Below are 23,690 nucleotides of genomic sequence, written 5' to 3'. Positions count from 1 at the left end.
TAGTACTTTGTTCAGGGGACTAACTGAACTCAGGTGGAGACATAGTTCCTTGTTCAGGGGACTAACTGAACTCAGGTGGAGACATAGTTCCTTGTTCAGGGGACTAACTGAACTCAGGTGGAGACATAGCTCCTTGTTCAGGAGACTGGGCATCCTCCTTGCTGGATTCCTTCAGACAGAGGGAACAGGGCTTTGTCTTTGTTGTGTTTTGTTTGTTGTATAATATTTCCTTAAATCTGTTCTCTTTTATCAGATGCATAATCTTAAACACAGAAATTTCTGTTTGTCTACTGAATGCTGTATAAATCCTTTTTTTTTTTCATTTCAATCAGTTGTTTTATAACTGTTTGGTAAGTACCAAGATTTCATTTTTGTCTGTTGGTTGGTGTTTTTAACACACTATTAATCGGACGCCATGTTTCATCGCCATTCATGTGGTGATAGATGTCTGTTGTACATTCAGACTCATCTTTCATCTGTCACACAGCTGTGCATTGTTGGTCCAGTCTGCTCTGTAATCCCACTCTGTAAATCCAGATACTATCTTTAACAAGATCACTATCTTTTTCAGGTACAAAAAGTCATCTTGTCACTTTCCAGACAGAGGATAACCTTTGTAGGTTTGTTAATCCCGGAGTCTGTTTCCCTTGCTGTGTTGCTGTGCACAGCCCGCTGTGTTGCTGTGCTGTGTAAACCCCAAGATTATGTGTAAAGACGGTTTATTCAGGATCGAGGAGACAGGAGAGCTGTGGGACAAGTTCCAGGCTGACTGGGAGGATTTCAGCAGCTGGCTGAAAGGGATGGAGGGTGAGGTGGACGAGGCCAGTGCTGCTATGCCTGCTGCTGTCACCACAGAGGACAATCGTAAATATGAGGTTGGCTTCTTCTTTTTTTTTTTCTATCTCTCTCTCTCTCTCCCTTGCAATGAAGGTTGTATTGGTCCAGAAAACACATGTAACCAAATTCCACAAAAGATCATAACAATCACAGAAAAAGGAAAAAAACAACACATAATCAGTTTCCATAAAAAAAAACCTGTGAAGCATTACACTGTAGTTACTTCAAAGAGTACACATAAACATTGTCAAGATATTTTTAGAGTGCATTCTCTTTCATCCCTCATATCTGTGTGTATCTCTCTCCCTCCTCTACCCCCCTGTATTATTATTATTATTGTGTGTGTTAGCATGTATAAGTGCACGTTTGCAGAAACAGACATTTAGACATGGTTCAGGATTTATCGTGTTTTGATTTTGTTATTCGTTCTTGCCTCTTGTTTAAGAATATGGGATGGAAATTATGAAACTGATCGTTCAAAACTCAGAACATTGTTAATCTTTTCCTTTCTTTGAAGCAGACCATTTCCTACAGTTAAATGTCCAGCTTTTGGCAGCAGATGTATTTTTATTAGCAAGAACTGACATATTTTGGCAATCTTTTTACTCTTGCAGTTTTTCTTGATCTGAAACAGGAAATGAATGAATAAAGTACAAAAGAAGTCATCCTGTCACTTTCCAGACAGAAACTGAAATATGTGCAGAAAAGAGTGAACTTTCATTTTGTAGATTAATGAATACCAATAAAAAATTTTTAAAAAAGAGAAAAAATAAGGCGAACGTCACTTTTGAGCACACATAAGGTTAATCAGTTACTTTCCAGACAGGCCATGAATTACTTAGAAATAAAAGGAAAGGTGAATCCTCCATTTTCCTGTCAGGGGAACTAATGAATTGATAACCCCCGCCACTCCCACACCCCCACCCCCCCCCCCAAAAAAAAAAAAGGAAAAAAAACAAGAAGAAAACGTGAATCTGTACCATTCAAATAGGGAATCTATTGTTGAGGTAGAGGAAAGTGAGTCTGTTGCATTTCACACTAGGAATGAGGGAGGAGGAGGAGGAATCACACAAAGTGGTGACTGTAGGAAATGAACAAACAACTGAAAAGAAACAAACAAACAAAAAAACAAACCCCAAATAGCTGATTCCACGACTTTCCGCTGATTCCACGACTTTCCAAATCTGATGAACCATGGGTTCACCATTTTTGCCAGGAAACAGGCAATGGCTAACTAATTAATTAATCTAACAAACTGAAAACCAGGGCAACTCTTCATGCAAACAGGCAATCTCTAACTAGTTAATTAATCTAACAAACTGAAAACCAGGGCAACTCTTCATGCAAACAGGCAATGGTTAACTAATTAATTAATCTAACAAACTGAAAACCAGGGCAACTCTTCATGCAAACAGGCAATGGCTAACTAGTTAATTAATCTAACAAACTGAAAACCAGGGCAACTCTTCATGCAAACAGGCAATGGCTAACTAGTTAATTAATCGAACAAACTGAAAACCAGGGCAACTCTTCGTGCAAACAGGCAAAGGCTAACTAGTTAATTAATCTAACAAACTGAAAACCAGGGCACCTCTTCATGCTGACTTTTCCAGACCCTACAGCAGAGGCTGCTGGAGCGTCTGAAGGACCTGGAGGACCTGAACAAGCAGTACCACCGCCTCTTCAAGGAGGGCCGCACGGACAGCCAGGGCGACATGCAGGGCAGGTGGCAGGAGGTGAACGAGCGATGGGACGGGGTGCAGGGCAAGATGACAGCCATGCTGGAGGCCCTGCGCAGGTCGGCCGGGGCCTACGAGGACCTGATGAGCACCCAGCGCAGCGTGGTGTCCTGGCTGAGGGACCTGGACGGCCAGGTCACCCTCCTGGAGCGCCCCGGGGAGGGCAGGGTTGAGGGGAGTCTGGAGGCACGGCTGAAGGAGATTGAGGTAAGGGAAAGCCGGAGGTAAGGGAAAGCCGGATGTAGAGGTAAGCGAAAGCTGTATGTAGTGGTGAGGGAAAGCCGGATGTAGTGGTAAGGGAAAGTCGGATGTGGTGGTAAGGGAAAGCCGGATGTAGTGGTAAGGGAAAGCTGGATGTAGTGGTAAAAGAAAGCTGGATGTGGTGGTAAGGGAAAGCCGGATGTAGTGGTAAAAGAAAGCTGGATGTAGAGGTAAGGGAAAGCCGGATGTAGTGGTAAAAGAAAGCTGGATGTAGAGGTAAGGGAAAGCCGGATGTAGTGGTAAGGGAAAGCCGGATGTAGAGGTTAGGGAAAGCCGGATGTAGAGATAAGGGAACGCCAGATGTAGGAAAAGCCAGATGTAGAGGTAAGGGAAAGCTGGATGTAGTGGTAAAAGAAAGCCAGATGTAGAGGTATGGGAAAGCCGGATCTAGTGGTAAGGGAAAGCCGGATGTAGAGGTAAGGGAAAGCTGGATGTAGGGTAAGCCGGATGTTAGGGAAAGCCGGATGTAGAGGTAAGGGAAAGCCGGATGTAGGGTAAGCCGGATGTTAGGGAAAGCCGGATGTAGGGAAAACCGGATGTAGAGGTAAGGGAAAGCCAGATGTAGAGGTAAGGGAAAGCCGGATGTAGGGAAAGCCGGATGTAGAGGTAAGGGAAAGCTGGATGTAGAGGTAAGGGAAAGCCGGATGTAGGGAAAGCCGGATGTAGAGGTAAGGGAAAGCCAGATGTAGAGGTAAGGGAAAGCTGGATGTAGAGGTATAGGAAAGCCGGATGTAGTGGTAAGGGAAAGCCGGATGTAGGGAAAGCCAGATGTAGAGGTAAGGGAAAGCCAGATGTAGAGGTAAGGGAAAGCTGGATGTAGAGGTATAGGAAAGCCGGATGTAGTGGTAAGGGAAAGCCGGATGTAGAGGTAAGGGAAAGCTGGATGTAGGGTAAGCCGGATGTTAGGGAAAGCCGGATGTAGAGGTAAGGGAAAGCCGGATGTAGGGTAAGCCGGATGTAGGGAAAACCGGATTAGAGGTAAGGGAAAGCCGGATGTAGGGGTATGGGAAAGCCGGATCTAGTGGTAAGGGAAAGCCGGATGTAGAGGTAAGGGAAAGCTGGATGTAGAGGTAAGGGAAAGCCGGATGTAGGGAAAGCCGGATGTAGAGGTAAGGGAAAGCCAGATGTAGAGGTAAGGGAAAGCTGGATGTAGAGGTATAGGAAAGCCGGATGTAGTGGTAAGGGAAAGCCGGATGTAGGGAAAGCCAGATGTAGAGGTAAGGGAAAGCCAGATGTAGAGGTAAGGGAAAGCTGGATGTAGAGGTATAGGAAAGCCGGATGTAGTGGTAAGGGAAAGCCGGATGTAGAGGTAAGGGAAAGCCGGATGTAGAGGTAAGGGAAAGCCGGATGTAGTGGTAAGGGAAAGCCGGATGTAGAGGTAAGGGAAAGCCGGATGTAGGGAAAGCCAGAAGGGAAAGCCAGATGTAGAGGTAAGGGAAAGCCGGATGTAGTGGTAAGGGAAAGCCAGATGTAGGGAAAGCCAGAAGGGAAAGCCAGATATAGAGGTAAGGGAAATCCGGATGTTGGGGAAAACCGGATGTAGTGGTAAGGGAAAGCCAGATGTAGGGAAAGCCAGATGTAGAGGTAAGGGAAAGCCGGATGTAGTGGTAAGGGAAAGCCAGATGTAGAGGTAAGGGAAAGCCAGATGTAGAGGTAAGGGAAAGCCAGATGTAGAGGTAAGGGAAAGCCAGATGTAGGGAAAGCCAGATGTAGTGGTAAGGGAAAGCCAGATGTAGAGGTAAGGGAAAGCCAGATGTAGGGAAAGCCAGATGTAGAGGTAAGGGAAAGCCGGATGTAGTGGTAAGGGAAAGCCAGATGTAGAGGTAAGGGAAAGCCAGATGTAGTGGTAAGGGAAAGCCAGATGTAGAGGTAAGGGAAAGCCAGATGTAGAGGTAAGGGAAAGCCAGAATGGAAAACCGGCTGTAGAGGTAAGGTAAAGCTGGATGTTGGGAAAGCCGGATGTAGTGGTAAGGGAAAGCCAGATGTAGAGGTAAGGGAAAGCCAGAAGGGAAAGCCAGATGTAGAGGTAAGGGAAAGCCGGATGTTGGGAAAGCCGGATGTAGTGGTAAGGGAAAGCCAGATGTAGAGGTAAGGGAAAGCCAGATGTAGAGGTAAGGGAAAGCCAGAAGGGAAAGCCGGATGTAGAGGTAAGGTAAAGCTGGATGTAGAGGTAAAGCTGGATGTAGAGGTAAAGCTTTGGATGTGCACATTTGTTTTGGACACTCCCTTGAAACTGAAAATATTACTGGTGCTGCCTTTGTAGGTGTTACTGCTGCTACTGCTACTACTGTTACCAATGCTTCTGCAGCTTCTGCAATTACTACTACTGCTTACGTGGTGAATACTACCACCACTGCTGATCCTACAAGAACTACCGCTGAGCTATGACCAAATGGGGACATTGTTTTTTCTGTGAAGTTTTAAGTGTGGACATACCATCACTACTGCTGTTATTACTTTGGTGGTGACATCAGTACCTTTTAACATTAGTCCTAAATATGTTCATTTTAAAATGAAAGCTCCCAACACATAATGAATCTGAGCTCTGCCTATGTATGTTGCTACTGCATCTGAGCTCTGCCTATGTATGTTGCTACTGCTACTGCTGTTGCTGTTCCTATCGCTTCCTTGGCAATGAAAACATTGCTGCTGTGGATATCAAAGTCCAGAATTGCTTTAAAGCCTGAACCGGACTATAAATGGCGGGCGATTTGAATCAAGCCAGTTTCTCACCAGAGTCTGACACTGTGACGTCGGTGAAGGTTTATTCAAAATAAAAGCCTAATAAAGCTACGGTTTGGCTTCATTTATGGCAGAGAGCGAGATTTGCCTAGCAGCTTCCAATCTAGACCTGAATTGACTTTGGAAAGTGCAAAATGTGTCAGCTACACGTAATACAAAATTTGAATGCAGAGAAAAGGGGCGGAGCTAGAGCCGTTTGTGTTTGCGCTAGACGTGTCTGTCAGATAAAAATAGCACCAGCACGTGGTACTGTCCGGTGAGAATTGGAAAGCATGCAGACAGCCCCTCGACGTTGGCAACCGTAAACGACCACATTGTTTGTAAAACATGCAAACGGAGAGAAATATGACAATCTACTAACCTTTCTTGGACTGAAATGATCACATAAACAGCCGGCGAGTGACCTCCACAAAAACTGTGATTGACGCTCGTAACCCCCGGCGCCAGTCTGAAGTGAGAGTGCTGGAGAGGAAGCAGTTTCGGTTTTGGGAGCAGGTGTGGCAGGAGTACACGGATATCTTTCTCCGCTAACAGCGAGTCGGTCTTTGTTTTGCTTTCACCTCCCGCATGTTTACATTTCTACCGGACACGTGCTCGCGCTTTTTATAGATAAACTCCGCCCCTTTCCCTTTTATGGATAGGCTCTAGTGCGCATGCGCAACCGAAACCTTGCTCTCGGGAGTTAAGACTTTAAGTAAGAACTGGTTGTGACAGAAATATTTATATTGGATACGATGATAAAAAAAAAAGTATATAAAAATGCGTGTAAGTGTAGTTCACACCAGCATTACAGCATTGCTTATGTTGCTGCTTTCATTGTTGCTACTGTCTCTGCTCTGTCAGCACTGTTGCTGCTTTCCCCCCTCCTCCTCCTCCTCCTCTTACTGCTACTACCACTGCTGCAGCTGATACTACTTCTACTAATACCACCACTGCTGCAGCTGATACTACTACCACCACCGCTACCACCACCACCACCACCACCATTACTACCACCACCACCACCACCACCACAAACACCACTACTACCACCGTTACTACCACCACCACCATTACTACCACCACCACCATTACTACCACCACCACCACCATCACCACTACTACCACTACCACCACCACTACCACCACCACCACCACCACCACCATTACTACCACCACCACCACCATCACCACTACTACTACTACCACTACCACTACCACCACCACTACCACCACCATTACTACCACTACCACCACCACTACCACCACTACAACAGATATTGATGTTGTGTTGTGTTGAGCAGAGGATAGAGGAGGAGCTGGCCGGGGAGGCGCACCGCCTGGAGAACGTGAAGGAGGGGGCGTCGGTGGTTCTGCAGCAGATGAGTGTGGATGGCGGGGAGAGGGTGCAGAGGGCGGTGGAGGAGGTGGAGGGGTTGTACAACCAGGTGCAGGGACACGGCCGTGACTGTCGGCACCGTCTGCTGCAGGCCATGACCGCTGCCGGGGAGGAGGAGGTGGGTGGGTGGAGGTGGGGGTGGGATGGGATGGGGTGGGAGGGACTAAAAGGTTGGGCTGGGGGTGGGGGGGGGGTTGCCATGTCTGTGGGTGGTGGGTCAGGGAGAGATTTGGTGTTTTTGGTTGGGTTTTGGGAGGGCGTGGTGACAGTGTTGACAGAACGAATGAAAATCCTTTGGTTGGCTTGTGGTATCTTTCTTACTCTGTATATCTGTATGTGTGTGTGTGTGTGTGACTCTCTGCCTGTCTCTTTCCCTTTTTTTATGATAAATGTGACAGTCTCAAATGTGACAGTCTCTTTTAACTGGTTTTTTGTTTGTGTGTTTGTTTGTTTTCCAAAATAAGGCCATTTTATTATTTCTCATGTGAGTTTACTAAGTGCACAAGACTGCACTCTGTGTTATGGTGAGAGCTGGATTTCTGTATGGTTCCAGGTGCTGAGGGGCCTGAGTGAAACCAGTCTCCCTCTTTCTCTTTTTGAATTTATAGTTAATCAGTTGGAAAAAAAAAAGAAAAGTTTGGGTGTTTCTTTATTAGAGCAGAAAATGTTACTGTTGAGTAAAAAAAAAAAAAAAAAATTATATAAAAAAAACCCATTCAGCAGCTTTGCGTTTCTCGTTTTTTGTTGCAGCTGCTGTGACTCATAAAATTTGTTATTTTTGGATAGTTATGTAGATGATGGTGCAACATCCATATAGCACTTTCAGGCCTTTCAAAGCGCTGTACAGTGACATGTCAGATACATCACACACACACACACACACACGTGCATGCACATATGCACATGCACACAAAATAAACACTGAAAAAGATACACACCTATGCACATAACAAGCACACTTGGGAGGAATAGATACATGGACAATGGTATGGTTGCTGTTAGTTGATTATTGTTTTTTTGTTGTTGTTTTATTTCGACTGTTGCTGCTGTTGTCAAGTAATTAATTTCTGTGGCTGTTTGCAACATGGGATCATGGGATCTGTCGGGATCAGAGCCCACAGCAGACCCCCAAGAGCTCAGAGATACTGGCTGCTGACACTGAGGCTGCACCACCACCACACCTTGCTGAGCCAGGTGACTAGTGTGTGGGGGGGTTGGAGACTTAGGAAGTGAGGGCTGGGCACGGGTGGCGGAAAGCTTTTTGTTCATGATGTTGATGTTCCTGTTGTCTGTATCTTGTGCTAGTGATGATGACATCCATGCAACCAGTTGAAGGCCAGTGTGTGTTGCTGTGTGTCTTCACAGCAGAGATTGAGGGGGTGGGGAGAGTGCAGTGTGAATGTGTGTGTGTGTGTGTTGCACTGTCTTCTCACAGTGAAGAGTGAGGGGGAGGGGGGGAGAGCACAATGTGAAGGTGTGTGTGTTGCTGTGTCTCCTCACAGAAGAGAGTGGCGCGGGCGCCGGAGATCGCAGTGCGACGGTAGACGTGCTGCTGGAACAGCTGAGGGAGGCCATCACTGAAGCCACACTGTCCCTGGAGGAAGCAGAGCGACTGGTAGAGTCCCTGGCCCCCTCTGGCGGCACTTTAGGGGAGGCGCAGGTGAGAAGCAGGTGGTTGTGGAGAGAGCTGTATATTCTGTTGTTTGTGGAGAGAGACTGTAGATTGTTCAGGTGTTTGTGGACAGAGGCTGTAGATTGTTCAGGTGTTTGTGGACACAGGCTGTAGATTGTTCAGGTGTTTGTGGACAGAGACTGTAGATTGTTCAGGTGTTTGTGGACAGAGGCTGTAGATTGTTCAGGTGTTTGTGGACACAGGCTGCAGATTGTTCAGGTGTTTGTGGACAGAGACTGTAGATTGTTCAGGTGTTTGTGGACAGAGGCTGTAGATTGTTCAGGTGTTTGTGGAGAGAGACTGTAGATTGTTCAGGTGTTTGTGGACAGAGACTGTAGATTGTTCAGGTGTTTGTGGACAGACTGTAGATTGTTCAGGTGTTTGTGGACAGACTGTAGATTGTTCAGGTGTTTGTGGACAGAGACTGTAGATTGTTTGTGTGTTTGTGGACAGAGACTGTAGATTGTTCAGGTGTTTGTGGACAGACTGTAGATTGTTCAGGTGTTTGTGGACAGAGACTGTAGATTGTTCAGGTGTTTGTGGACAGAGACTGTAGATTGTTCAGGTGTTTGTGGAGAGAGGCTGTAGATTGTTCAGGTGTTTGTGGACAGAGGTGTAGATTGTTCAGGTGTTTGTGGACAGAGGCTGTAGATTGTTCAGGTGTTTGTGGACAGAGACTGTAGATTGTTCAGGTGTTTGTGGACAGAGGTGTAGATTGTTCAGGTGTTTGTGGACAGAGACTGTAGATTGTTCAGGTGTTTGTGGAGAGAGACTGTAGATTGTTCAGGTGTTTGTGGACACAGGCTGCAGATTGTTCAGGTGTTTGTGGACAGAGGCTGCAGATTGTTCAGGTGTTTGTGGACAGAGACTGTAGATTGTTCAGGTGTTTGTGGACAGAGGCTGTAGATTGTTCAGGTGTTTGTGGACAGAGACTGTAGATTGTTCAGGTGTTTGTGGACAGAGACTGTAGATTGTTCAGGTGTTTGTGGAGAGAGGCTGCAGATTGTTCAGGTGTTTGTGGACAGAGACTGTAGATTGTTCAGGTGTTTGTGGACAGAGGCTGTAGATTGTTCAGGTGTTTGTGGAGAGAGGCTGTAGATTCTTCAGGTGTTTGTGGACAGAGACTGTAGATTGTTCAGGTGTTTGTGGACAGAGGTGTAGATTGTTCAGGTGTTTGTGGACAGAGACTGTAGATTGTTCAGGTGTTTGTGGACAGAGGTGTAGATTGTTCAGGTGTTTGTGGACAGAGGTGTAGATTCTGAAAATAAACGTGGAGAACCACAGACCGGCTGTGATGCAGAGAATTCTTTGCCTCAACCATTTGTATGGACACCTTAAGCTTTCACAGTGGGCCTGCTTAGCATGAAGCCCAGAACACAGACCATGCCTGAAAACGGTTTGACTGCCAAGACAGCAGGGTAAAAATAGTCATACACATAAAAGCCCACTCGAATTAATGTGGATGTTGCAACGTCATTAATGCAGAAGAAGGGGAGTGGTTTGACATTTCTGACAGCACCATGTGTTCAGAGGCTATATGAAGCTCTTTGTATCTTCTGACCTCTCATGTGGGAGTGCTTATAACAGAGTTGCTTTTGTTCATTTTAATGGGGGCACAGTCTGGTACAGCTGATCTTGTGTCATAAACAAAAAGTGTTTTTGATGCCTCAAATGCAGATAAGCAGGAGTTTATGAACCAAGTGTCCATTGCTGTTTTTGTTGACAAAAGTTGAAACATTTATGACCGCAAAGAATTATTTCAGTTTTTTGGTGGCTCCTGGTACATTCAGTGTTTAACAGAAGAGCAAGCATTTGGCATAAATCATGCATTTGAAGAAAACCTGATTCTGTCAGCATTTTATAATCAAAGTGTGATTCTGTATTACAAGACCACATCCTCACTGCTATGTGTTTAAATGGGTGAGCATCTATATATTTGCTATCATATTGTATGTCTAGTAATAATAATAATAATAATTAATAATTTATAACTTTTCTATGGGGCCATATCCAGTACTAATGCTGCTTAAAGTGCCTGATATCATCGAGCCAGATATAAACATAACATAAAACATTACAACAGCTCAATCCAATATGTTCACAGAATGAATGAAAAAAAGCATGATCCACCAGATAATAAAAATATTAAGTAAATAATGCTTAGATTGAAAAGAAATACATTCCCTAAAAACACATTTTTTTTTAGACACACACACACATGCACGCACATACTCACACTCACGTGCATACACACACACACACACACACACACACACACTGCATGCATGCACACGCCCAGACACATTACATATATCAACTGCACTAAAACAGGATTACGTGAGTATAAATATCTCTAGCATAAAACTCCATGTGGCAAATAGACTTTGGACTATCAATCATGCTGAGTACATGAATTTGTTTAGCTGCAAACAGCACTTGTATATCTGGATGTAGTGTGATGGTTTGGGTGGTGTGTGGATCAGTCACAGAGTCTGCTGCAGTGCAAGGTGAAGGTGACCAAGGTGCAGAAACTACACCAGCTGCTGCTGAGAGAGGCTGGCACCACCACCTTCCCTGATGAGGAGAAACAAGTCAATGGTATGACTCTGGGCTTCCATATAATTCGGTCACTCCTATCCATCTCCTCCGTCTCAAATTCTTCTCACCTTATCTTCATCTTGTCTTTTATGTCCACGCAAGACAATTGCCACCAGCTTTCCTCCTCTCTGTGTATTAATCGGATGTGTATTGAATGTGAATGCCATGACTGATCAGTAGATCCGCTGTGCTTGTTGATGTGTGATGCAGCAGGTGATGAACTCCCCAGGACGATGTGATTCATGTTTACTGTAGTCCTGTTATTATTCTTCATGGCTGGTATTGGATGAGAAGTGTTGGGTTATTTCCCTTGAGGTTTTATGAGAGGTCCCGAGAGTCGCTTGGGGGGAATAAAACAACAAACTGTGATTGTTGTGTATTCATTTAAGGCTGAAACATCACAAGAAGAAAATAGATATGTTGTACAAGCTGCATTATCTTCATCTGTATAAGATGATTTTATTGTGCAAGTCTTTTTTATGCAAATATTCATATCATAATATTTTTCTTCATGAAAATACCTTTGTCACGTCAGATTTTTCCTCATCATGCTCTCAATAACCACAGATAAGAAATGTCAGTTTTGTTTGTGTTTGTTTCTATTTATTTTTATCACAACAGATTTCTCAGTTTTGCTTTGTTTTTCCTATTTTGAACATAAAGCAAAAAAATCATGATGGATAGATGAAAAAAATTGTATTGTATTCTTTTTTTGTCGCAACAGAATTCTCTGTGTGAAATTTGGGCTTTAAAAAAATTTTCCTGCATGCAATTTTTTGTTTTTCCTATCGGAGTGGATTTTTCTACAGAATTTTGCCAGGGACAACCCTTTCATTGCCGTGGGTTCTTCTACGTGAGCTAAGTGCATGCTGCACACAGGACCTCGGTTTATCGTCTCATCCAAATGACTACCGTCCAGACCACCACTCGTGGTCTAGTGGAGGGGGAGAAAATACTGGCGTCTGTGCCATGATTTGAACCAGTGCACTCAGATTCTCTCCCTTCCTATGCGGACGCGTTACCTCTAGGCCATCACTCCACTATTGATGAGAGAAGCACAAAAAAGAAGAAGAAAGAAATGAAAGGTGTGGTGATTGTAGGTGTGTTTGACCGCTGGAACCGGCTGCAGTCGAGGGCAGAAGACCTGGGCCTGCGTGTGTCGCATCGGCAGAAGGACGTGGGCAAGTTCTCTGCGGACGTAGATGCCCTGAGGGGCTGGGTGGAGGAGGCAGAGGCCCTGCAGGCGTCCCACCACCCCCTTCCCACTGACCTCCTGCAACTGAAGGTCCTCATCAGGCAGCACAGGGTGAGGAAGGGGGGGGTCCTCTGGCATATCATATCTTTGTCTGGCACTGTAGTGAGGGGGGTAGGGGGAGGTGAAGGGAAAATAGAAATAAAGCAGTGAAATCCATTGTTGTTTAGCCAGTTCATAATGACAGCCTTGAGGTGGCCTTAGTGGTCAGCGAGGCTCTCAGCACCATGATTTGATTTGATTTGTAGACATAATTTCATTTTGGCTGAACCCATAAAAAAACAAAGATCACACAGACATTGTAAAGTCTTAAAGTATGTATGTATACAAATTTGAATGTGTCCTCATGCACTCTATGTTTTAAAAAAAAGTGTTTATACAGACACATTCTCCCAGCATAAACGCTTATTATTTCTCTTGTTTTACATTTTTGTTTCAAGACACATAAAAAGAAAAAAAGACTGATAACATTGATAATTTAGCATTTGAGTGTTGATGTGTTAATGTAAACTCGATGACAGACAAAAGAGAGAGATAAAAGCAAATGTTAAGTTAGCACGAGTATTTTTGGTTTGTGTGTGTTCATATAAACTTTGATCTCTTTCACACCCACACATACACACCACCAACAAACAACAGTGGACAGAGGAAGGATAGAGGCATATTTCTCATTTCCTCCTGTCTGCTAATGGAACAGGACTTCATGGCTCAGCTGGAGGAGAAGAGGCCGCACTTTTCATCCATTCAGCTGCTGAAAGACTTCTACATCCAGCCAGCCACCCCAGAGGGCAGAGACCTTCAGACCCGGGTGGCCGACCTAGAACAGCACTGGGACGGGGTGTCGGACAGGGCGGCCAACACCCAGCAGGCACTGCAGGTGGCACTGCTGCAGTGCCAGGAGTTCCACCACCACATGCATGACTACCTCCTGTGGCTGGAGGGGCTGGAGGGTCGAGTCCAGGCCTGTGAGCCTGTGGTGCTGACTGACGACCTGACCGTGCTTCAGGAAAAGTACACCGAGCTGAAGGTGAGTTGGGGACTTTGCTTGGATTGAATGAAAGTTCATCCCAGTGTAAATAGTAGATGGAGGCATAATATAGACATATGGAGAGAGGAACAAGAAGCTTGAAAGCTTATGAGGGACTACTTGTTCAGTGCGGTGTGCTTTGACTTGCTTGTGTATTGTGCTGAGGCCACAAGCATGCATACATGGGGTAAACTCTATGTCAAGAATCCTATCGTTGTTTGGTCCTGCACCAGCACTTTTATCAAGGACTACTCACTTCATCGCTAATGGAGTAGCTTGTGTGGCAATACCTACAAATGATCGGTTCCTGATGAAAAGTTGAAGGATGACAAAAAGTGCCACAGCACTTCAGGAAGGTGAACCATGTGACCACAGTAATTGTATCATATTACTTTTGGTGTTGCCACAGTAGAAATATGCTTTGTCCACATACTTCCACTGCCCTCGTGGGATGCCAGAGGTCTCCCAGTATAAATAGCACTCCCCCCTCCTGGAAATTATGTGCTAGAAATTTCCTCATTTAACTTGCTCTGTTTCTGCCTTCTTTCTTTCTTCACTGTTGTCTGCTTTTTCTGCCTTCCCAGTCTGCTCTCCTTTCTGGTTTGTTTCAACAAGCCTTGACACTTTCTTCTCTTTTCCAGTCTGCAAATTACTGTCTGTGCTGTTTTGCTGTGGTGAACACTGGGATGGACACATACTAACCATTATGCAGTGTTATTTGCCTATATGGTCTTTTTGTGTGGCTTTGAAGTAGGTTTTTTCTCTCCCCCTTTTGCGATGATTAGAGTGGAAGGGATGATACTTGCACAGCCAAATCTTGCATACCTTCAGGAGCTTAATGATTGAGATATGTCATGAACTGTGTTAGTTTATAGGGCTTTTTAACTTGTTCAGTGCAGTTGAAATCTTTTATTTGGGCAGTCCTGATATGCCCCAGTGCGGTCCACTGGACAATAGGCAACACTGTCAAAATGCTGACCACTTGCAGGCGGTGTATGGGGAGCTGGAGCAGAAGCAGCCAGCAGTTCTGGCACTGAGGGAGACAGTGGACCAGCTGCTGCTGGCCAGCAATGAATCCAGGGAGATGGGGGCGGCACGTGAGCGCATGTACGTCATCTCCAGCCGCCTGCAGGCACTGCTGCACAAGACTGGCGGCTACTTGAGACTGCTGGAGACCAAGCTGGGGGGCAAGGTAAGCCAGGTGGGAGAAGTGGCTGGATGCTATGTGAGCATGGACAGGTTTGTTCTCCTGGCCTCATTGTTTATCAATGTCATGTGCATGGATGCATTTCTTAGATACCAGTTGTAAGTTCAGTGATTACTGATTATATGAGATATAAAATGTGAGTGTGTGGTGGATGCATGTGTGCTGTTTTTCTTTGTTGCCCATTTATATATTCTTTATGGTCTCCATTTCACCCCAGCTTTTAAACTATAATGCTAACACGATAATTGCTTTGACAGCTGGTAAACTACAGTGTTCATCCAGTGTTGTGGTCTGCCTTGGTGAGGATAAATAGAAAAATGAAACGCACACAAAATGTTAAAATTTCAGACAAAAAAAAAGAAAAAAAAAGCAGCTTAAAAACAGCTCAACTAGCTGGTACACACTCAACATGTTACCTGCAGATCATAAAGGACAGGTACTGGAGGCCTAAACAGTGCAGTGTGTTTATACATTGGTAAGACATCTGTGAAGTTCCCTTCATGCGTAAGTGTATGTGTGAATGAGAGTAGGATAAACGACACATGAAACCTGTTTGAATTTTTTTTTTTTTAACCAAAAAAACCCCCAAAAAACACCACTGATCAATTAAATACTACAAGTAAATTTATTCTGTGCACATGTAAGAGAGAGGGAGGGGGGGATGCATAGAGATGTTAAATACAAAATGCTATTTAGAAAGAATGATTGTTATATTTGTGAATGTCTACAAGCTTATTTGAGAAGTTAAGGCTGTTTCTGCCCCAGTGCCAGATGCAAATAGTTCCATTTGCTCGATTTCTTTATTCAGTGAGTTTGTTTTGTTTCCATTCACTTTTTCTGTTTTCTTTTTTGTTTTTAAATCAGTCATCTTCCGCTGCCACAAGGGAGGGACGACTGCCACCCATGGTTCATCCATTGCCATATTCTCGAAGACGATCTCCATTCACATATTTCCGACAGGTGCTCAGACATGTTATTTGATTGGTTGGTTCTGGGAAAGCACATCAGTGTGATGCCAAATGACTGATATTTCATTTACCTATAAAATGGCAAGATTTCTGTTACCTGTATAATTCACACACTTGCACGTGTGTGTGTGTGTGTGTGTAAGACGCACCAAGAGAGAGAATACAATAGTGATGAAAAGAATGAAGGTACTCTGTCACTTTAAATGCTGCTTTCACATAGATGCCAGAATATGATTGAAGAAAATGAAAACATGGCTGGGGTAGGTTTGTTGCTTTCAAATCAACATTATAGGTCCATTTTATTAGGTCTGACTAGACTGGAGTTTATCTTGACGACTTTGGACGGATGTCTGGACCACAAGGGTAGTGACCTGTAATCCACAGGAACACACAGATCCTGCATTGTCACATTATCAGGAACCAATTCCCCTTCATATGCAGTCACTCAGTCGTTTAACTGCGAAAGGTAGATGTTACCTTGGACTTAAAGCGATTATCTGAAGCAGTTGTTGTGTGGGTTTGTGTCTGTGTTCATGTTTGTGTTTACTGCGTAACTGTTGCATCTTTTATGATTGGTTATTAGTTGTCTTTTTTCCCTATGCCACAATATTTCTATAATTGTGTATTTTTCAATCTGCAGCTGCTGTTCGGAGAACCATCCGTATCTGTCCCAGACGAGACAGACAGTGCAAAGTAATTTATCCTTTTTTTTTTGTTTGTTTTGTTTTGTTTTCCGGGAAGCATTCTCATGTGGGTTGTGCTGTTTGACTTCTGCATGGTGCTTGCTTGTTTCTAACTGCTCACTCTTTTCTGCATGATCATGTTTGGTGCCTGTATCAGTGTATGATAAAAGTTTTTATCTAAAACTTTGTTTTAACTGGTGCATGTAGACTCAACAGGTGTTCCTCTAACAGCTTGAGAGGCAGCTGTTCTCACTGGGTGTCCATTCTTACCCTGTCATTGGTAATCTTTTCTTTTTTTTTGATGAAGCCTGCAGGGTGATTTTGGAATCTTTGACCTATTTTCAGACATGGGTGAAAGAGAAAAACCAGAACTTAGGCCCTGTTGAAGCAGTCTCTAAAGCTCTAAAGAAGAAAAAACTGGAAAATATTAGGGAAAGGTTTACTAATGGTTTTGACCAATTTACACTACTATTGGTTTTGATTGATAAAATTAATGGTGATTAAAAAAATAATAATAATAAATGTTGGCACCTGCACTGGGCCTGCTCTTTGGTGTTTGTGTTATAGGCATTGGACTGTGTCACCATTCATCGTTGAATCTTGAGAACCAATCATTGAACAGAAGCCGATTTTACTTTCCTTCAGTTTGTGAGACCCAATCAGTGGCTAAAAACCCTTCACTGCCCCCCCCCCCCCTCCCCCTTCTGCCTCCCATCCTCTTCCCCAACAGGAGACCACCCTCAGGTGTTTTGTATTTTTGTCTTTTATATGGTTACCCTCATTTATTTATCGCTTTTGTTTGGTAATTTATTTGTTGCTGTTGTTTTCTTAATTCATTTGGTCATTTACTTTTTGCTGTTGTAGTTGCAGACATGCCTGCTTCATTCTATAGACACCTACCAGAACAGGCATCTCATGTTAGGATGGTGCTGTTGGTGTAGGGCTTGGCTGCTTCAGCACTGTTTTACTGTTAGGGTTCACCAACTGTACTAACATACTCTGTGCTTCACCTCATTATTTCACATTGCCACAGTGCCTGTCTTTGACATGGGAAACAACTATGCTTTCTTTTGTTGTTTGGGTTCATGTTTCAAGGCAGGCCTTTGTTTCCTGCTTTTTTCCTTTTTGTTTTTTCTTAGTTATCTGTAAACATATATATGTCTTTAGTAGTTTCCATTTTGGGCTTGACTTTTCACTGGGCTGGTGTAACTCTCACTTGATAAACAATTGCTTTGCCTTTTTTAGCAGACACGTGACTGGCTCTGCGTTTGCATGACTGATTTTAACCATATATTTCTTCATTTTGCCCCAAAGGCTTTTGTTTTCCCATTTCTCTGGAGTTTCTTCAGCTTCACTTCTCTTCTGTTAGCAGATATGCTCCTTTCAGACAAGGATGGTGCACATGATGTATTTATTGTCTGTGCAAATAGTGTAAATTATGTTGTTGTAGTTAAATGTTGCGTAACAGTTGGTTGTAGGGTTAAAAAATGAGTGTGATCTGATGTCCCATCATTTGCCTCAATATACTGTCCATCATACTTTCAAAATGTTTCCAGATCATTTTTTATTGGTAAATGCACATAATTCTATCATTGTTCAATCTTTTTATTCATTCATTTTTTGTTTAGTTGAATTCACATATGAGCTAATTTGAGATGACGTCTTCTCGCTGGCTTGTTTACCTGGATAAAATCCAAACTTTTCAGTGATAACAATACTTATAATTCACTGTTTTTCAGAGGCAGGCTAAATGTCAAATGTTTAAATCAGTTTTTACACTCTGCCCTCCAACAGGCTTAGAATATTAGCACTGTATGTGCCTTCCAACAGGTTAGAATATTAGCACTGTGTGTGCCCTCCAACAGGTTAGAATATTAGCACTGTATGTGCCCTCCAACAGGTTAGAATAAGCACTGTATGTGCCCTCCAACAGGTTAGAATATTAGCACTGTATGTGCCCTCCAACGGGTTAGAATATTAGCACTGTATGTGCCCTCCAACAGGTTAGAATATTAGCACTGTATGTGCCCTCCAACGGGTTAGAATATTAGCACTGTATGTGCCCTCCAACAGGTTAGAATATTAGCACTGTATGTGCCCTCCAACAGGTTAGAATATTAGCACTGTATGTGCCCTCCAACGGGTTAGAATATTAGCACTGTACGTGCCCTCCAACGGGTTAGAATATTAGCACTGTGTATGTGCACACAGACTGATATCACTATGGGGAAGAGAAGCAGAAATATCTGTTAATTCGCCTGGCAATACTTTATATTGCCATCTTTTTTTTCTTTTTCTTTTTTGTCTTTTACCAGGCAAAATTTTACAATGTCACATATTCCCCATTCCTCACAACAGACCACAATTTCTTCTACTTTCATGGACACAAAACAAAATGCACTGATCTTTTTTTTTTCTTCAGTTTACTTATGGGTACGGAAGTTGCCCCCTGCACTGCCGCTACCCATCTTGCCACCCGTCCCTCCCTGCTGCGCCGCGTGCTGTGGACAGCCCTGCCTCTCCAGCTGCTGCTGCTGCTGCTGTTGGGCATCGCCTGTCTGCTCCCCGTCTGTGAGGAGGACGACCGCTGTCAGCTCGTCAACAACTTCCGCCGCTCCTTCTTTCCCATGCTGTACTACAGCCAGGGGACACCACCCTCGTAGTGTTTGTTGTCATACCCCCACCAGCCCTCCCTCCCCATCCCCTTGTGGTATTGTTTTGTTTCCCCTCATTCGTTCATTCTGTTAACTGATATCATGTCTATAAACGTCTTAGGTTGTGACATACTGATACGCCTAGGTTGTGAACTAGTTATGTATTACTGTACTGTTCCTTTTCTTTTTTTCATGGAAAACTGAACTTTCCTTCCATACTGTTCTTGCGGTTTTATAGGCAACATTCTCCTGGACTACATGCATCCATTATGTTCATTATTTTGGCACTAAAGCCATAATCTGAACATCTGTTAGTAGAATGTGTAGGTTAGTTGATTGGTGTTGCAGATCATCTTTCATTTGAATTTTTACCTTTATAGTTATGTTTGTGTTCAGGAAGATATAAATCAAAACCAGGTAAATGTCCAACTGTGCCAGATATGGTCTATTTTTCTGTTCATTAGTTTCATGATTATGTCGACAGCTGATCACTTGTTAATGGTGTAAACACATTGCAGTGCATAATGATCAGTGTATTGCCCATTATCTCTATATTTTTCAGTATCAGCTCATTTGTATGCAACGTAATGCTGCTTTTTCCTACCCTGTGTGTACTAAAGGGCTAGTCAGTTATTTGTTGACATGCCATATGCCATAGGCTTGTCTGTCTGCTGTGCTTTATAATCACATAAAAGCCCCAATACTTAGTGTGATAAAGTGTATGATTTCTTTTGCTGGCCATGATGACCAAAGGTAATTCTTGTGAACAAATGTGTCCATAATCATTTTAACTACCATAATTTTTGGCCTACAGCACATAAGGTGCACCCCCAGAATTTAAAGAAAAAAGTTATTTTGAACTTGAATAAGGCGCACACATCTGATACGCTGTGAAAGTCCTCTAATTTGTCTCTGTCAACAGCGGATGTTGTTTCCAAGCAGTGACATCATCTTTGGAAAACTGAATTGGAATCCAACTTTTCGTCTGCTTGTTAACTGAGCTCCGTTAGCTTGTTTTATCAGAATCCAGTCTGCTAGCCCTAGTTTTCAGTCCCATCTGCCATTTTGCTTTGCGTTTTGCTTTTGAAAAATGATTAGGTTACTTCTGATTTCTCTTTCACACCATAAATTTATCCCCAACTTGGACACTGCTCTTTTTTCGTGGCCTAAGGGCAAACTGCTATCACATTCAGTTGAAATTTTGTGTAGTATGCAATTTGGTTTCAGTTTGATTCTATGGTGAACATGAACCATGTTGAATCAAACAGTGGAACAGACTGAAGTATTGCTGTTCAGTGTGATCAATGATGTCATTGAGCTGGTGGTGGTCAGAATTTAGTTTTCAGACAGAAAGGGTGCATACAGCTGATAAGACGCTGGGGCCTGATTTGAGTAAGAAAAAAACAGCTAGCGCCTTATAGGCCACAAATCATGGTACATTTTCCCTTTTGATTCAGGTATGGTGCTATTTGTAATCCTTTCTTGCATTTGACTTTTTGCCTCATGCTTATGTAATAACCCTGTATTTCATTTGCCTTTGTGTGTGTGTGTTCATGGCTTTGACAGTTTACTGTTAATTTTTTTTCTCACAAACAATAGCACTTTGACTGTCAGTCATTTTATTATTTTAATTGAAGTAGAAACATCTTAGTATGGAAGTTACACTGATGAATACATCTCCTGAGGAGGAATATTCACTTATTGGGGTGAGACGGGCGCAATAGATGAGTGGTTTAAGTGTTGGACTTTCAATCTGAGGGTCCTGGGTTCGAATCTCAGTAACAGCGCCTGGTGGGTAAAGGGTGGAGATTTTTCTGATCTCTCAGGTCGACATATGTGCAGACCTGCTAGTGCCTGAACCCCCTTCGTGTGTATTCGCAAGCAGATCAAATACGCTCGTTAAAGATTGTGTAATCCATGTCAGTATTTGGTGGGTTATAGAAACAAGAACATACCCAGCATACACCCCCCAAAAAAAAAATGGAGTATGGCTGCCTTCATCACAGGGTGAAAATGGTCATACAAGTAAAAGCCCACTTGTGTACATATGAGTGAATGTGGGAGTTGCAGCCCACGAATGAAGATGACTTATTGGGTAATTAATGTGAATATTACTATGGATACTAATTTTAAACATCTTGCTCATCCAGATCAAAATGACTTGATGTGAAGATCTCTCTATCTACATTCACCTAAATGCCATGCACATAGTTGACATTGATATGGTTCATGACCATTTACAAAGGAGGTCACTGAATTTCATTCAGTGAATGAACCAGTTTTGTTGAAGGCAGTTTGAAACTTTGACAGATATGAAACAATAAAATGTTGATTGATGTGGGCTGCCTAAGATGGAATCGTTTCCAGCATACACACCTTTTAGTTCAACAAACTGGTGAGCAAAAACAAGATTTGGAATGATATATATATATAGAGAGAGAGAGAGAACTGATAACCTCCCCCAGCACTCCTGGCATTTCTTTCAATTCAGTTCAGGAATCGTGTCGGCCATGAAGGCTTTGCTTCCTATTATGTATCTAAATTACTACTGGGAACATGTACACATGCAATAATCAAATTTTGTTTGGAAATTCAGTGCAAGTTGGTGCTGTTTGTGTCACCCTTGATGTGAGAATGAAATAATGAATGACATACTACAGCAGTGGAGATGCAGTCCGGTGTTGAAATGGGGGAAGCTGGGGGTGGAATCTGACATGTACAGTTGTATTTGTTGTGTATGTTAGTATTGTGCCTCATTGTTCTCTGGAGTTTGAATATAGGGATGCTTAATGTAATAACATATACATTTTGATGGCAGCTGATTTTATTTTTGTATATATAAGCTTCATGCACATTTATTTATGTTCAGTCTTGTAATTTTTTGTTTTTTTGCTTTAACTTGTCACAATGATATAGTGTAGTACTGAGAGAATGTAGTTGCCTGTGCCAATTATATATCCCAATTTATTCGCATTCCTCTCTATCGAAATAACTTTGCAAAAATCAAATGGTATCTGCATATATTTTTAAATCCTCCTTCACGTTTAGAACACTTGGTGATCTGACCAATATGCATTGTGGGTGTTTGTTTTTGGCTGAGAGGGAATAAACCATCTCCAGCTGCATTCTCCTTTATAAAAAAAAAAATTAAACAAATTTTTTTAAAAAGCATTTCCATACAAAATGTGTGTGGAAATCGAAACCCAACATGATTTTTAAAATTACCTTTCAGCTTGGGAATGTCAATATGAATTGATAAATGCAGCCACACAACTTTCTTGATTACTTTGAGATGCAGAACCTGAAAACATGTTGGGCTAAAACGACATGTTTTGCCGAATCTTCAATTCCAAGTTTTTTATAAACTGTTGACCTAGTAAACTATACTCTACCTGCTGAATTTTCTAAACCTAATTTCTTTAATGGATATGCACATCTTGAGAGGCAGTGGTGAGATGAATCAAATGCACTGCCTTATTTGTTGACCAGTACACATCCTTGTGGAAATTGGGGTGAAATTATACAAAGCAATGGTTTTAGTTATCTGTGCAGTACACAACAGTTACAATAGGTAAATTATGCTTAGTTCATGTGTGAAGATGTTTTATCAGGAGTACTTCTGTGTGTGTGGAGTACTCTCAAGGAGTTGGACAGCTATAACAGCTTGCTTCATGATTGATTTGCTGAACACACCAAGATGTGTTGCAGAATTTGTATAGCTCATTCCATCATTTGAGAGTATATATATATGTATCATTGTGCAATCATTGAATATTTACAGCTAATAAATTAATTGCAAATGTGTGGCCACTTTCTGTTTGGTCTGTGTGTGTGTGTGTGTAAAACACCTGGATTCTGGAAACGTGTGACCTGCTGGACAAAACCATGTCCCAGACAAAAGGTGACGGCATTAATTCTAATACAAATATTTACACATCAGATGTTTTATTAATGTATAATTATGCTGAATAAACCAATTAAATCAACAGTCCCAAAGTTTTGTTGAATAAATTTGTGATGGAAATATTCCCTGCAAATGTGTAAATGATAGTATCAAAAGAGCCTGGTTGAAATCACTCAAAAAGTATACTTTTACCGTCTTTTCCAAAGGCGTATGAAGTTGCTCATTCTAGGGATCTGCCTTTGGGTTTTCATCTTTTTCTTCATCCCGGGTTCATCTTCAAACCTTACCTTCTCCTTTGGTTTAGTGCTTCTCATACCCACGTCTCCATTCAGGGCTGGAACCTGTCTGTAGCCCTGCTTCTCCGCTCGTTCAGGGCGCCTGTTTGGTTTGCAGTCACCAATTCTGTCAACACTGTGTCGCCGCTTCTTATCACGCCTGTGACTGTCTCTGCTTCCGTCTCTGGCCGTCTTCTCTCGGCAGAAGCCTCTGCCTCTCTGTTGGCAGGGGCTGGTGTGGGGTGTGGAGGTCTTCAGGTCCTGGCCATCCCCTGTGCCTCCTCCCTGCGAGATACCTCTGTGGTCATTTCCGCCGCCGTCTCCTGCCCTCTCGGGTCCTGGTCTGCTGCCCAGGCCAGACTGGTTCATGTTGCTGCTGTGGTTCTGTGAGGCGTTCACCATCCCTCCTCCTGGTCTGTCACCTCCGTCACCACCTGTAACCATTCATACCACATCAACAACAGGAGGCGTGGTGAACATTAATACGGGCTTA

At 43.1% G+C, this 23,690-nt stretch overlaps 1 protein-coding gene across 1 annotated transcript in view; it reads left to right on the top strand.

The window, feature by feature from the left end:
- Positions 1-22,174, top strand: part of LOC143281296 (nesprin-1-like) — a 44,111-nt gene extending 21,937 nt beyond the window's left edge. Inside the window, exons 15-26 of the mRNA XM_076586454.1 lie at positions 728-875; positions 2,451-2,783; positions 6,863-7,075; positions 8,070-8,151; positions 8,460-8,617; positions 11,113-11,227; positions 12,328-12,533; positions 13,177-13,506; positions 14,495-14,698; positions 15,578-15,673; positions 16,322-16,374; positions 18,787-22,174. Coding sequence (XP_076442569.1) covers positions 728-875; positions 2,451-2,783; positions 6,863-7,075; positions 8,070-8,151; positions 8,460-8,617; positions 11,113-11,227; positions 12,328-12,533; positions 13,177-13,506; positions 14,495-14,698; positions 15,578-15,673; positions 16,322-16,374; positions 18,787-19,027 — 2,179 coding nt within the window. The 3' untranslated portion in view covers positions 19,028-22,174. The remainder of the gene's footprint in view (positions 1-727; positions 876-2,450; positions 2,784-6,862; positions 7,076-8,069; positions 8,152-8,459; positions 8,618-11,112; positions 11,228-12,327; positions 12,534-13,176; positions 13,507-14,494; positions 14,699-15,577; positions 15,674-16,321; positions 16,375-18,786) is intronic.
- Positions 22,175-23,690: the final 1,516 nt, after the last annotated feature.

This window comes from Babylonia areolata, chromosome 4 (genome assembly GCF_041734735.1).
Source record: "Babylonia areolata isolate BAREFJ2019XMU chromosome 4, ASM4173473v1, whole genome shotgun sequence".
In the NCBI taxonomy this organism is placed as follows: Eukaryota; Metazoa; Mollusca; class Gastropoda; order Neogastropoda; family Buccinidae; genus Babylonia; species Babylonia areolata.
The sequence above is the reverse complement of the archived record's forward strand: the minus strand, read 5'-3'. Positions and strand labels throughout refer to the sequence as shown.